This window comes from Pogoniulus pusillus, chromosome 34 (assembly GCF_015220805.1).
Source record: "Pogoniulus pusillus isolate bPogPus1 chromosome 34, bPogPus1.pri, whole genome shotgun sequence".
In the NCBI taxonomy this organism is placed as follows: Eukaryota; Metazoa; Chordata; class Aves; order Piciformes; family Lybiidae; genus Pogoniulus; species Pogoniulus pusillus.
In genome coordinates, this window is record NC_087297.1 from 6,956,736 (window position 1) to 6,973,088 (window position 16,353).

General features: G+C 37.3%; 1 protein-coding gene across 1 annotated transcript in view; it reads right to left on the reverse strand.

Moving 5' to 3' along the window:
• The window catches only part of CCDC178 (coiled-coil domain containing 178), a 127,007-nt gene extending 111,319 nt beyond the window's left edge, over positions 1–15,688 (reverse strand). Inside the window, exons 1-7 of the mRNA XM_064170542.1 lie at positions 15,631–15,688; positions 13,352–13,479; positions 11,180–11,214; positions 9,684–9,778; positions 8,126–8,326; positions 4,517–4,737; positions 1,688–1,830 (exon numbers count right to left, since the gene is read on the reverse strand). Of these exons, the coding sequence (XP_064026612.1) occupies positions 1,688–1,830; positions 4,517–4,737; positions 8,126–8,326; positions 9,684–9,778; positions 11,180–11,214; positions 13,352–13,479; positions 15,631–15,688 (881 nt within the window). The remainder of the gene's footprint in view (positions 1–1,687; positions 1,831–4,516; positions 4,738–8,125; positions 8,327–9,683; positions 9,779–11,179; positions 11,215–13,351; positions 13,480–15,630) is intronic.
• Positions 15,689–16,353: the final 665 nt, after the last annotated feature.

Sequence of the window (16,353 nt, forward strand, 5' to 3'; positions counted from 1 at the left end):
ATGGTATGTGCTGTTTTGTTCCTCAGTTACACAGTTTTGAAGAATTTTAAAGTTCCTTAGTTGCTTTTGACTTTGCCTATTCTAACCACCTTCTGTGCAGACTTATCACTACTTGCCATTTGATCACAGGATATAATAGATCACAGGATCTAATAGATCACAGGCTCACAGGCTCACCAGATGTCAGGGGATGGAAGGGACACAAAGACATCATCAAGTCCAACTCCTCTGCCAGAGCTCAGGTCACAGAGGAACACATCCAGACAGGCCTTGAAAGTTTCCAGAGAAGGAGACTCCACAATCTCTCTGGGGAGCCTGTTCCAGTGCTTTGGGACCCTTACAGTAAAGAAGTTCCCACTTGAGTTGAGGTGGAACCTCCTGTGCTACATCTTCCATCTGTTGTTCCTTGTCCTACGCCAGGGAACAAGTGAACAGAGCCTGTCGTCCTCCTGAATCCCAGCCTTCAGACATTTATATACATTTATTAAATCCTCCCCCAGTCTTCTCTTCTTCAGACTAAAAAGCCCCAGGTGCCTCAGCCTCTTCTCACCAGGCAGTGTTCCAGTCCCCTAATCATCCTTGTAGCCCTCCATTGGACTCTCTCAAGCAGATCCCCATCCCTCTTAAACGGGAGCCCAAAACTGAAAGCAGTACTCAAGTACCAAAGCAACAGAAAGTGGACTTTGAGATACCACGTTGTTGACATACTCTTTCAATGAAAATTAATTGTTTAATCATATTTCTGCATTTTTTCACTAGTATTAGAATTTTTCATTTTGCTTTCTGACTACTTCACTTTTTAATAGTCTTTTATGCAGGATTTTGTTCAATTCCCTTTAGAATTCTGTCACTGTGTCACAGCTGTCAGCTTGCTTAGTGGTTGTAGGGCAGCTTGGGCAGTTTTCCTGTTTTGTTTTGGTAGTGCTGTTTGAAACCAGGACTCTTGAGATTGTTTCATGTGCATGAATGTGTGGTGGCTTCCTTTAACAAGCCAGTGTTCTGAGGTGCATTGAAACTGCTTTACAGAAACTCTTTAGTCTTTGAAACAAACAATAATGAGTAAAATCCTCATAATAATAGCAATAGGTAACCTATACCAGAAGTTCATCATCTATACTGATGGAAATATATCAGGTATGGTTTCCATTCCTCCTATTGAAGTGATCTCCTCTTCATGCCACATGACATCTTGCAACACAGAAACACAGAATCACAGAGTGTTCTGGATGTCCACAAACACTCAGAAACTCTGCTCAACATTTAGCACAGTTAAGCTAAAATGTTAGATTGAGTAAGAAATGGAACATTCCATTTGGGTGTACTTCTGGACATCATCCCTTCTTTATTCTGCTAACGAAGCTAAGACAAACAAGACAAACATTTCTTTTAAGTATAAGTCTAGTCATTTTAATTAAAAAACAAAACACATCAACCACAAAACCCTAAAAAAAAACCCAAATCCCAAACAACCCCAAGAAAAAACAACCAAACAAAATCATACACACAAAAAACCCCACAGAAAACAACAACAAAAGAAATAAACAAAAAGAAAAATCAAAACACCACCACCACCTCCCCGAAAATAAAATCAGCAGAATCTGAAATTATGTCTAAAGGCAAATTTTCTGCACTTTGATTGTCACTATTAAAACTAACAGGACATCAGAATACTATATTAAGCTCTTACTTGCATTCACTCAGCTGCATCTCAGCATATTTGATTTCCTCATACATAGATTTTATCTTCCCTTCAGACTCTTCATCAAGTCTCTTCATTGCCTCTTGGATTTCCATGAGTTCACAACGAACGTCACCATGTATTTTTGATGCCTAAGAAAATAAAACAAGCTTTCTGAATCATGTTATATAAAAAATACAAGACCATGCATAATGTTCAAAACAAAAAACAAATTTCAAGACTTGTCTGATTTTTTCACAGTTTAAAAATCAAACTGTAAAGCTGAAGTTGTACTTCGTGATGCCATACAATAAATTCTGCGTGGTCTGCAGTTGATACAATCCTAGCAAAAGACAACAGAAGGCACTGTAAAACTGCACAACATAAAGAAATGTTAGTGAGAGAGCTTTCATTCTGTTAGAGAACTTGGAAGTTGCTGTGTAAAGGTGGCTACTTCCATGGGAAGATAGTGACCTCTGGAGCAGAAAGAAAGAAATAAAGCTGAAAGAAGCAACTGAGATCTCAGTAAGCAATCTGACAAAATCAGTACTTAAACTTCTCCAAGAGGATGTGCAAGCCCAGTAGTCACTGCAGCACTCACACAAGGAACACAGTTTTCAGTGGCAATAATAGTACTGAGACACTCAGCTCTTACCAGCTCTCAAACAGAGATATTCCTGTCAGTTGTCTCTGCTTTAAAAAATACCACAAATATAAGACAATAGCATGAGGTAAAATCTTCATTAGAATCTAGCACTTCCCTGCTCAAACTAGTTCTCTGGCTGGTAAAAATTATGGAACTGTTTTAATTGCAAAGACCATCAAGTATCAGCTGCTTTTCTAAGGCCACGAGAGAACAAAAAATACCTAAACCAAACCTGAGTAACAAACGGCATATAAATAAGAGCACAGTCAATCATTTATTTGACAATTGTGAGTGCGGTGGAAATGAAATATATAAGTAAGCTAGAATAACACAAAACCTAACTTTTTATGATATGTAATCACTCAGACAAAGAAATAATGAAAGAAAGACAGAATGAAAGACAGAAAGGCAGAAAGAGAGAGAGGAAGAGAGGAAAGAGAGAGAGAAAGAAAGAGAGGAGAGACAGAAGGAGAGAAAGAAAGAAAGAGAGAGAGAGAGAGAGAAACAGAAAAGGAGAGAAAGAGAGAAAGAGAGAAAGAGAGAGAGAAAGAGAGAAAGAGAGAAAGAGAGAAAGAGAGAAAGAGAGAAAGAGAGAAAGAAAGAGAGAAAGAAAGAGAGAAAGAAAGAGAGAAAGAAAGAGAGAAAGAAAGAGAGAAAGACAGAGAGAAAGAAAGAAAGAAAGAAAGAAAGAAAGAAAGAAAGAAAGAAAGAAAGAAAGAAAGAAAGAAAGAAAGAAAGAAAGAGAGAGAGAAAGAAAGAGAGAAAGAGAGGAAGAAAGAAGGAAAGAAAGAAAGAAAGAAAGAAAGAAAGAAAGAAAGAAAGAAAGAAAGAAAGAAAGAAAGAAAGAAAGAAAGAAAGAAAGAAAGAAAGAAAGAAAGAAAGAAAGAAAGAAAGAAAGAAAGAAAGAAAGAAAGAAAGAAAGAAAGAAAGAAAGAAAGAAAGAAAGAAAGAAAGAGGGAAGGAGAGAAAGACAGGGAGAAAGAGAAAGAGGAGAGAAAGGGAGAAGGAGGGAAAGAAAGAGAGAAAGAAAGCAAGAGAGAAAGCAAGAAAGAAAGCGAGAAAGCAAGAAAGCAAGAAAGAAGCAAGAAAGAAAGCAAGCAAGAAAGAAAGCAAGAAAGAAAGAAAGGAAGGAGAGAAGAAGAGAAAGAGAGAGAAAGAAAGATTCTGAAAGCATTTATTTGAAATAGTCTTTAGGCAAAATAATATTGTTGTGGTTTAGTACTTCATGCAGTATATTCAAAGACATTAACAAGGAAAAAAGCATTAAAAAAATCCAAAATAATCACCTTAATTTTTTGATTAGCCAATAGTTTGAACATCTCATTAGACTGAACGCAGAGAACTGGGAGGTATTCAATAGGTCAGAACTAATTAATGATCATTCTCATGTCCTTTATGGAATAGGCAATTAACTCATTAATCTTAGAAGTATTTTGGTGTGGCTGTTTGTTCCCCCAAAAATGAGAAACTTGAAATAAAACAAATGAAAATAAATATTTATCAAGAATCACAAAGAAAAGATCCCTTTTAGACGGTCAGCACTTTGAAGAGAGTTATCTCTAGATTGATGTTTTAAAGTTACTATAAGAAATACATAGAAAACATAGTATTAAAATCTGTACCTGAAGTAATATTGTCTCTCTCCCTTTCTAGACACCAGTTTTAAGCTACCTACAACTTTGCTACACTTTGATTGTTCAGCCTGACATCCACATGAGGCATTTTTATCAATAAATATATTATAAATATTATAAATATTACAAACATAAGCAGCAAATATTGGGGAAATTACACATCAGCTTTTAAAAATAATTAGATCTTACAAACATTTTTTGACAGCTTCTAACACCTCCACACTCTGGAACAAATGCTGATGCCTGTCAGAAATCCGTGAGGAATCCATGCAAATAGCAGGTATGTGCCTTATACCTTTCCTAGGAAAAGTCCCTCATGAAATCAACCTGCAAAGTTAGCATTGCATTCCATTTAAGTTTAAGAGACCTTTATTAAAGACCAACGTCATTGCCCTCCCTGGATTCTGAGTGTCCTCTCCGCAGTGCTGTGGGCACACAATTCCCTGTCTTTGTGCGCACACTTAAGGCAGACTTCGGTACTTCCAAAAGGCTGCTATCCTCTGAAAGGGTGTGCGGGGGGACAGTTGTAAGGGACACCTTTGTGCTGCTTGTGCTCACCTGGTCATACGCCACTAACACATCTTTCACAGCCTCAGCCTCCAGCTTCAGCTTTTCTTCCAGCAGAGGGCTGTGTTTCTTCACGAAGTCTATATCCTCCTGAATCTCTCTGTTGGCTCTTTCTATTTGAAGGATTTGGGTTTGTACCTGTCGCAACTGACAGCTTTTACAATCAAAATGCCCTCGTAGCTCCGAGATGTCTTTAGCATACATTTCACGTTCTGTTACAAAAAAATAATTAACACAGCAAACTGTGAGCATCTGAGTGACGTCATGAACACTTAGCTTAGGAAATCAGCTGTCATAATAGTAAGACTTGTGAAAGTCTTCCTGTAACCTACTTTGAAGGGCCAAAGAGGAGATGCTACAAGACATCACCACATATAGCATCAGCAGTGGAACTGTTTTTAAACTTATACTTAATAACCCTAGTAGGAACTTCAAGAAAATCTTCAAAGTGTGGGTTTGGGTTTATGAAGGAAATTAAAACATCTAGCCTGAAGGCATGTGTAGAGGTGTAGAGGAAACTATTTTAACACAAAAAAACAGCTCTACTGAGCTTCCAAGTCTCCAGCAACAGACATAGGTAGACACAGAGGAAGAACAGCGCAAGTGCAAACCACACACCTTACTTTGTTGACTATTTTTAGGTCAGGGACATTTGCTGAACTAAAGCAGCTCTGATAAAACTAAACTACAAAGATAAACTCAAAGCCAACTAACAAACCATATTCGTGTCACCACATAAGAGTATTGTCAGTCTGAACTGAGTTTGCTGCATTTAGGGCTGGCTGCATTTTCTGGCTTTGCCACAAGTTTACTATGGGTCCTCATAAGAAAATCTCTGACCAGACTGCTAATTGCTGAATCACAGAATCTTAGTGGTTGGAAGGGACCTCAAAAGATCATCCAGTTCAACCCCCCTGCCAGAGCAGGATCGCTTTAGGGTAAGTCACATAGGAAAGTACTGTGACGATTTGGGTGTTCCCTGTCCCCCCACACTTAAGAAAATCACCCAGACTACACTTAGCCACTGGAAATTGAAGAACGAAGCTTTATATGTACAGCTTAGCACAATAGACAAGCAGATATTTACAATCTATACAGCTATAGACAGAAACATACAAGTTTTAAAAAGTAGTACAGAAACACAACAGCCCTCTCAGAAACCAGAGTTCCCAAGAGGGGCTCCCAACTGCCCTTCCACCTTCTTCCCACCCCTCTACCTTACCCCAGACTTTGCCTTATGTTCAAGGTGAGTTTGGAGGATCGGCCAAGGGGGTTAGGAAGCAGAAGGATTAGTTAGATAGTAAGTTAGAGAGAGAGAAGTTCATGCAGCCCCAAAGGCCAGAGAGCAAACTCTGTTATCTATGTTTATGTTCTTGTTTTCATACATCTCAGCAAGCCTATGAGTGCAGTAGACATCAGCACTGTTTCCTTTCACAGCCTATAATCTAATTCCTCTCACCAAAATATCCCAGCTAGGTTCAAACTAGTACAAGCGTTTAGGCAGGTTTTGAGTGCCTCCAGAGAAAAAGACTCCACAACCTCTATGGGCAGCCTGTTCCACAGCTCTGTCACCCTCACACTGAAGTTTAATGTGGAACCTCCTGAGCTACAGCTTGCACCCAGTACCCTTTGTCCTATCACTGGACATCACATTTTATTTTTCTTAGGGGAAAAAAAAAGTGTATTAGAAATTGTGTCCTGCAGCTGCTGATGTTGTGTATGGAAAAAAATCACTGGTATGAAACTAGGGTAAGTAAAGTAGGATTATCAGATAAGGCAAAAATCAAACAATGGCTCAAGAGCAATAAACTTGGCCATAAATTTGAGAGACAGCAGCACATTTTATGGAGAAAAAAACACTCGCCATCTCTGAGAAGCAGCTATGGAATATCCAACAGGGATTTCACTGGGTTAACAAAACATAAATGACAAATTTACCAAATGATTATTTCATTGCCACTAAAAGTTGAAAAGACATCATATGAGTGAGTGGCTTTTCTATACCATACAAAATAATAGCGAACATTAAGATGAATAAAATGTGGTTTACATTTGATTTTTCTTATATTCCAGACAAAGTAAGTTCTGAAGATAGGTCCTGTCACTACCATCAGCTCATTGTGCTACAAGACACAGATGCAGCAGGAGCTAGCAATAATAGGAACCAAGGGAAGTCTGACAAAATCACAGCATTCGGTGTCTACTCTGAATGGGTCATGCAGACTCTTAATTAAGAATCTCCTGGGTTTGTAATACTTAGATTAGGGATAATTATAACATCCCTGAGAGGCTTTTCTCTTTATCTTTAATTCCATTTTAGCATAATTTTTGTCTTACTGATAATACTATGAAAAGTTATAATCCTGAAAATTGCAAATTCACTCCCAGGACGCAACACCATACTGACATAGCCCACTGACAAATCAAGGCAGAAGAGTTGGTTCATTTTCACAGCCAAACTTCATGCTGGTGTATTTTGCCTTCTTGTTGTGGGTTTTTTACCATACTGTATCATTGCATATATTAACAGAACTGAAAATGTGTTAATTATATTCCACTATTCCAAACTTCTGATATTTATAGAGAATGCTAAACAGCCAAGCAAAAGCAATAAGAATGTACAGCAACATCAGAAATCATTTACAGCTGAATCACTACAGGTAAGGACATCAAAAAGTAGAAAGCTCACATCCTGAAGGCCTCTGCTGACTAATGAAGATTCTATTATCAATCTCCTCTTGTAGTTCTTTCCTTCTGTAAAAGTGACCTTTCAGTTGCCACCGGATCTTCTCCTGAAAGCAGTTTCTAACCCATCAATGAATTTTAATTCTGATTCTTTATTCAATTTCCTGCTCTATTTTCAGGGCATCATAAATTGTCTCTTGGAGGCAATTGCTTCTAAGGAAAGCAATCTCTGCAAACTGCCTACATTCGAACACAGATTCCTAGTTTCCAAGTCAAGAGTTAATCATTGGCTATAATAAACAAGCACACACACACATTTTTCTGATACATTGTTAGGGATATGAACTATTTGACATTTTGTCTTCCTGGAGGAGGAAGCAAGAGAAGGAAAAAAACTCAGCCTTTGGAGCTAAACAACTCCTGGCTTGCTTCCATTATCCACTGATTTTTATTCAGTGTTTATCCATCAGTAAACACAGCCATGGAAGATTCTTGCACAGTCATTTCTTGAAGATCTCAGGATGATGTGCACTAGAGTACCAGCTACAACTTCACATCCAGGAACTAACTGTTCTGACAGTACCTGCTTCAGACCATGTGATTTCTGGTTTAGTCTATGGTTTAACTCAAAAACCTTATCTTATAGTTCTGTTTCAGCTTCTCATTCCTCGTCCCAAAGTGAACATTAGCATTTTAATAGTATCATTCCTTCTCTCATGTTATTTCTCAAACAATTTTGAACATTCCATAGTACCTCTATTATTTTTTCCAAGCATATATTCAAGCATACCAAATTGAGAAGAGTAAATATTGTCCCCTATTACACTAAAAACTACTATGATCATACCATAATTCTTATTCTTGGCAAGGAACTGAATGAAAAATAACAAATATTTTTAGTTTCAATACCAATACCTTTTTGCACAACTGCAGGGAGCTGCTGAAGCCTCCAAAGTGACATACTATCAATTTTCATGCCAAGTTTTTTGCTTCGCTGTTTCTCCAACTCCAAAGCTTTTTCTGCCTCCCCACGATCAGCCTCCAAGCGTTTAATTAGCTCAGTAACTTCCAATAGCAAAGCTTCTGTTTCCTGCTTCAAGGTTAATGTCTTGGTATCTTTAAAAATACATTAGAAAATATTTTTTTATGAAAACTTAATCATGTGCTCTTTATTCAAGCTTCATTCTCAACACAAAGTTGGCCTGTTCACACATCCCACAGTAAACGCCATTGGTTACACTTCTGCCTTTAGAAAGTACATTGTAATTATTTCTTAGCAAGCCCTAAACACACACTGTTTATTGCAGCTTCTTTCTCAATATAAAGCTGTCTCTTCACATCTATCAAGGCAAGCACAACTGGTTACAAATGGAATTTTCACATTCCATAGCATTTTTCTCTAGCAGAGGAAATTCAATCTCCAGTGATGAGTACAACTAAAACCCATTCAATATAGATGGTGCAAAATTTTCATCTTGTCTCCTTCATTGGGTAAGTAGTTACCCAAACAATAGTACAAGTTCCTAATTATGTCAGTTTTTTTAAAGAGTATTTATTTCATTTTATTCTCCTAAGTTTCAATGACTTCATTAAAATCTTTGGAGTTCTAAGAACACTCAGTGCAGTGTCTCAACTGTTTTACCCACGATACACAGAAGTTGTCATTTCATTCTGTGAAATTTAGCTATCACAAAGGCCTCAGTTATTTGTTTTGATAAAATATTCATTGAGGTCATCATCCATTGCCCTGATAGATAAAAAAATGGCAATTACATAAGCTACAGAGTCCAAAACATTTCCATTTTGATTCTGCATTCAATAATTCCCCAGATTATTTTGATTAAAAAATGCAAGCATTGAAAAGAAGGACAACTGCTTAAAATCTGGAGTGAAATTTTGGCTTCACTGCCATCAACAGAAATATTATCACACAATTTACTGCAGACAGGATTGCCTCAGGCTAGTAGTACTTAAAAGGTTGCACATGGGCTTAGAGAAAAAGAAAATGCACACAATCTCTTTAATATTTAAAACTTAATTCAAAAATGTATAATCTGAGTAAGGACACAGACTGTCAAAGCCAGAAGTCTGTGCTGGGAATATGCTATGAATACCCTGGAACAGCAATGCAGTTCTTTGTTTTACAGAAACTAAATGAAAGGAAAAAATCCAGAATATCAAGCATTGAACATAACTACTTAGCTGGTTCAGATCCTGGATAGGTTAACATACAATATGAATCTAAATACAGAAATGTAAATTATCTCCTTGTATGCAGGATGATTTAATATCACTTAATATAGCATTTTAAATAAATGTCTTTCACCTTGGCAGATGACACACAGATTTCAAAGAATACTCCCATCATTTACAGAAGACAGAGCAGGCAACTATTACCAAAATGCAAAGCATCTATTAAATGAACACAAGTAACCTACACCACTGACACTGAGTACTATGAAATCTTTTTTACCTTCACAAGATTCATCAGCTTCTTTAAAATCCAATTTGGTGGAGAATGATAACCAAATAGCTTCAATAGCTTCAGCACTGACATGTTTTGTTTGACTGTAGATAAAAGCCACTGTCACTGAAGAATTTTAGACTTCATTTAAATTAGCATTGTTGAGTAAATACTACTTTCACTAAAACAAAAATGCTTTTATTGAATCTTCATATTTAAATGCTGGTTAATTAAATGGAATAACTGCAAGATATATAGCAGAATTATTAATTGTACAGTTCCCATATAAATGCTTTTCCTGGATTTTTTTTCCCAGAGATACAAGAAACAGATTTCTTTACATCTTGTACTTACATAGATCTTTATTTTTTGTCCTCATACTCAGGGATTTGCCAAAGAGAAACAGTTGTAGAAAAGCTGTTACTCTTTCCAAGTTCTGAACACACATTAGCAATGTAAGTTACACTTTCCAGACTCTTCTAAGAAGCAGAAGCATTCACTGCTTTGTGCAGGCACAAGCACATTGCCACTGCAGGTCAGGTTAGTTAAAGTTTTATCAGTTTTAGGGAAGTCATCACTTGAAGGTTAACAATGAAGAATGTTTAGACACAGTGTTCCAACCCAAAACTGAAAGTGATGAGAGCCTGAAATAAGTACCCTTAGTCATATGGAGGTGTCTGAGATAACTGGCAAAACTGGCCCAATTTCAGAGGTATCAATATCTGAACTCTCACCAACAGAAACTCATCACTTAGGTGGGTCTGAGACCCACCATCATCTTGAATCGCTGAAAATTAAAAGTGAGTAGGAAAGAGAAGAATTTCTCTATAAACACCTTTGGTATTAGAAACACAGAATGGTTTAGGTTGGAAGGGACCTCAAAGCTCAGCCAGTTCCAACCCCCTGCCATAGGCAGGGACACCTCCCACTCGAACAGGTTGCTCAAGGCCTCATCCAACCTTGCCTTGAACACCTCCAGGGAAGGAGCAGCCACAACCTCCCTGGGTAACCTGTGCCAGTGTCTCACTACTCTCACTGGAAAGAACCCTTTCCTAACACCTAGTTTGAACCTCCTCTCAGTTTAAACCCATTATCCTTTGTACTATCATTACAAGACCTTGTAAATAGTCCCTCCCCAGCCTTCCTGCAGGCTCCCTTCAGATACTGGAAGGCCACTATAAGGTCTCCTCAAAGCCTTTTCTTCTCCAGGGTGAGAAACCCCAACTCTCATAGCCTGTCTTCATAGCCGAGATATGCTGCACCCCTCTGATCTGGACTCGCTCTAACAGTTTGATGTCCTTCTTGTACTGGAGGCTCCAGAACTGCAACTAGATCTTGTAGACACTAAGAATGTTTCTCTTAGGTGCATTCTATGTTATGGAAGACCTAGGTAAACAGTTCACAGAACAGGCTTCATAACCAGACTAACATTTCATCAAATAATTACCAGGCATTAAAATAATTGCACCATTTTGTATGATTCTGTATGTATGTATGATTCTTACCATGGCATTTTCTCCTCCTTAAACACATAATCATGCTGCAAAAGCAAAACAGGAACTCAATTATACATCTCAGATGTTATGCACTTTTTCAATTTCCTAACAAAAAGCATAATAGAACGTTGCATTTTATATCATAAGAGGATCTAATTACATACAGATGAATGCTTTTAAACATTTTTAAATCATTCCAAAGTTTCTGAATTCTCAGAACCTATGCCTCTCCATGACTGGGTAATAAAGCCCAGGCTTTGTACACACCTGTTACATATTACTTGAATTTATTATTTTTTTAATCTCTTAATGCTGTTCATTTCATTTTCACTCTCAGAACTATAACAGAATTTCTCCCTGAACTTCAATTAATTTTTTTCTTCATCAGGGCTACGTTCACCACAGTAAATTAAACAGACAGGGAAGTGCTCTGGGTTCAGCAACTGGGTCACCTTTAACTATAAAACTGTTATTATATCTTACTGATACAACTGGTAAGGGAAATTATCACATTCACAAACCATTTCCAAGCCCAAACAGTATGTACAGTGTCTATCCTGGTTCACAGCGTAAGACTTCAGCAGTATGGATATCAGGTTCTCCATGTCAACTGGACACAGTGCTGGTAATACTCAATTTACTAGCAGAGGTGTAAGTAATTTCACATGCTAACAGGTAAAATCCAAGCTCCCTATCTTTGGAGTATTTTTAACAGCATTAGTGGTGAATACTCATACTACAGCAACTCCAGCTTTTCTCCTCTTAACTTGTAGTTAGAATGTCATTAGCTAGAGGCCTCAGGTTATTTTGAATCTCTGTATAATGAGTAACAAATACTTTGATGTGGAAAATACACACAGCACTTATAGAAACAGTTTAAGCTAACATTAGAAGAATAAACATCTGGACATGCCAATGTTCATCCATTTAATTCTTGTAAATTGATGACAAAATGATGATATCAAAATAATGTCACTGTTCTAACATGTTAAATAAAGATGACTGAGACAATATGAAGTTTCCTATCAGAAGTTGAGACGTAGGAAGTTTCACATAAACATGAGGACTTTTTTCCCTGTAAGGGTGACAGAACACCGGAACAGGCCGCCCAGGGGGGTTGTGAAATCTTCCTCCCTGGAAATACTCAAAACCTGCCTGGCTATGTTCCTTCATGGTCTGGTATAGGTGATCCTGCTCTTCAAGAAGGTTGGACTCGATGAGTTTTTGAGGTGCCCTCCAGCCCCTGACATTCTGTGATTCTGTTATTAAAATCTATATTGTAGCTCAAGATATGTCTGGAGTCCATGCACCTCCAATTCTTCTAGTATCTGTGCTGCAGTTGCAGAAATCTCCCTGCAGAGTACTGAGCAGTGTTTGTGGAATACTAATCTAAGAGAGTTTTCTTGATGTGCTGCAGTGACATTATCTCAGTATTGGAGATTAATTATTTAAATAGAACTTGTCTGTGCAAGCAGCAATCAGATCTTCTTACTGCAGTGTAGATATATGCAAAATTTATTAACATATGGAAAAGACTTCTCCAGTAAAGTGAATTATTTAAATTCTACTAATCACATTCTCAAAGAAGTTGGTGGGAAGATTGTAGTATATTTTCAAAAGGTATATATTGCTTGCTTTCTTCATCTACCTACTCATTGTATTAGCTTCCCTTTATTCTTGTTTCTATTCCTACAGAATCTGTATAGGCTAGGAAATAATCATGTACTGCTAGAGAAAGAGTCACAGCATTCTCAAATTCATGTCTCTCAATGTAAGTGTAAAGAAACTTTTCAGTTAATGAATTGTTAAGTACTGCTTACTATAAATGACAGAAAACAGCACACAGCTCAGTTTCCCTATCTACTCAATAGGAGGATAAAAGTGATTTTGCAGATAGCTGAAGCAGTTGAACTCTGTATGCATCTGAATATATATGAATTTACTAATCTTTATGATCCAATGATATTACATTATGATATTGTGGTATAGATATTTTTATTGAGATTGACTGATAGGAAAAGCAGATCATGAGCAGTAGGTGAACCTCCTGGGCACTGTTTTGAAGTGTACACACTACATGAAGTTAAATTTCTATAAAAGCTAACATAGTACTCCCACTTAAAAATACCCTTGATCCTATAAAGACAGGCCTCACTTGTTCATTTTCAAACATAAATGTACCTGTTGAAGGCACTTCTCCACTTTCAGTTCTAGCTCTTGAATGCGATGAATGGTTTTGTTGATACAAGGTAATGGTGTATTTACAGAGGCACAGCTACGTTGCTTTGTGGCCACCCCCTTGATCTTGTCTGGAGAAAGAAAGAGAATACAGAAAGCTGCTCAGCTTCATGTGTGGGCTGAAACCAGATTTTGTTATACCTGATTTTACTCCTTTAATGTAAAATTTAGAAACATTCTGTCTTGAAACTGACCAAGAATACTGAACAGCTACATCTATTCTTACCATGCAGACTTTTTACACATGTTATTCTTTTTTAAATACAATCTCAGAGGCAAGGAGAGAGACTCAAAAATACTTGCAGAAGGAATAGTTTCAAAGAGATGAGATACAAGAAAGAGGGCTAAGGTCAAAATAGAATTTACTATAATTATTTTTACATCATTAATCCCAAATGAATTGAGTTTGATGTTTTTAAACTAGCTCTCAGCAAGGATTTTCTCCAAACAGAAAAAATAATGTCAAAACACAAAAAAGCAAAGGATGGCAGCTACTGCAGAAACAGCTAGAGGAAAAGAGAACAGGTCATAGGGCCTTAGAGGCAAGCTTAGCCTTATGTACACCATACTTAGTTTCAGCAAATGTTTGTTTCAGCCTTACAGAGGGCTGAAGTTCCAGAATAGTAGCTTCCATGCTGAGAATTTAAATCTACATGACATATATGAACTGTTTTACAAGAACATGTGGATTTCCAAATCACATTTTCTTTAAACTCTGTTAGCCTTATAACCACATAAATAAATGATATTGCAGCACATTATTGAATGTTAACTATTAAATTAATACACTGAATGGGATTCTGACTGCAGAGGTCACTAATGAAAAGTGTCAGGAACCAGAACAAGACACTGAAACCTAGCAGCAGAGCTATTAAAAAGTCTAAGAAGCTGTCCTACAAACATGAAACATTAACCTAATTATGTTCAGGGGGATACAATGCTTTAATGTGCCTTGGAGATGAACCAAAAATAACAATAACAGTAATAGGGATTAAGCTGTAAAACAGAACCAGACAATCCTCATATACAGTCCATGGATTTGTAGTGGGGGGTTTTAAGAAAGAATAATCTCAATGCCTTAATGAAAGTGTCAGCCTAAAACATTGCAAGTCCATATGTTACACAAGGCTCTTTTAACTTGATCATAAGCAGCCTTACTGGAATGGAAAAGAGTGTTTACAAGATTTTGTTTGAAAAGACAGCCCACTAAAATTGGTATCAAAACCTGTTCCTAGAGCCAGAAACCTTCACAGGATGCCTACACAGCACAGTCCTAGAAAAACACTCCACAGGCTTTGTATCTTTCTTGTTCTCTGAAACACAGCACAGAAGTTTGCATTTTGAGGGGTTCATATTTTTGTAAGGGGTGAGTGCCAGGAGGATGGAGCTAGCCTCTTCTCGGTGACGCCCAGTGATGACACAAGAGGCACTGGGTAGAAGTTGAGGCATAGGAGGTTCCATGTGAACCTGAGGAGGCATTTTTTCCTTGTGAGGTTGACAGAGCACTGGAATAAGCTGCCCAGGAAGGCTCTGGAGTCTCCCTCTCTGGACATATTCAAGAACCGTCTAGATGCGTTCCAGTGTGATCTGCTCTAGGTAATCCTGCTCTGGCAGAGGGGGGCTAGACCAGATGAGCTTTTAAGGTTGCTTCCAGCCCCTGACTGCTGCTACTGTTATCATTCTTGCCTTTTATTTAATTAACATCAATGTTGTTGTGAAAATTATGTTTATTTCTATCACTGAGGCAGCTAACAACACAGCTATTTTTTTTAAGCAAATTGACATTTTTGAACAGCTTCAGCAAAAAAAGATGAATCCCTTACTGCTTTAGTCTACCTCGGTAAATGCAAATGCTTTTACATACAAGGCTAAGCCATTTGTAAAAGTAAGCTAGAAATAGACCTGAGTGAGAAAATGGATTTACTATTTTCTTAAAATCTAAAAATTAAATTTAAATGACAAGTTAAATACAGCCAATATTGTTTTCAGAGGGCAAACGGAGCTGCCTTTGGAGGATGGAGTGATACTAGCAACTCAGTGACTTACAAAGTCCACAAATGCACCCTTTGTAGGGAGGTTTTTCAAGTAGTGTGACAGATAGGAAGCAAGAAAAAGGATCAGTGTTACATAGCACTACAAATATAAAATACTAAATATTGCCTTATGTCTTAAAGACCTTCATTAAACCATTTGAAAAGTAATAAAAGACAAACCTGACATACCCTGGCAGGGTTCATCACTGCCCTTAGAAGAACAGGAAAAGGACTCCGCTTCAAACATTATTGCTGGCAGCACTTTTCAGCCTAATGGTTAGAAAAACAACAACACATATGCATATTTATGTACACATATACATCTTTTAAAACCTCTTATTTTCATCAGCAAAGCAATCTGTTCCATCAGTGATACAGCTACAGTATTTTTAAAAGTTCACTTTTCCTACTAAGGGAAGCAGCAGCTAAGCAGTTGTTGCCATTACAAATCAGACAGTGGTTGCTCCATAAGTAATGAAATTATAGTCAAAAAACAAATAAAACACAAACCAACCAAATTTCTCCCTACGTGCCCTGGCTTTTTACATTATGAATGTTCTTTTGTATCCTATCATGACAGTGGTAATCAACACTAACTGGAAAACTGTGAAAACCAAAACCAACAACCTATGAGATGAATTTTCATTAACAAACTGTAAAACTGTGAAAATCAAAATAGATAACCTATGAGATGCATTTTCATTACAAAACTGTCAATGGAAGGAAGGTCCATAAAAATGTAGTCTGAAACATTGTCATCTCAGTGGACAAAAGACATGTAAAAAAGGAGCACAATCAGCTTATTTGCATAGAAACTTGTAACTCAGATTTACTACAATAAACAAACCAACTATTATTTATTTATAAGTTAAATAATTCAGAGAAACAACACTGGCTGGAAACAGGTAGTTA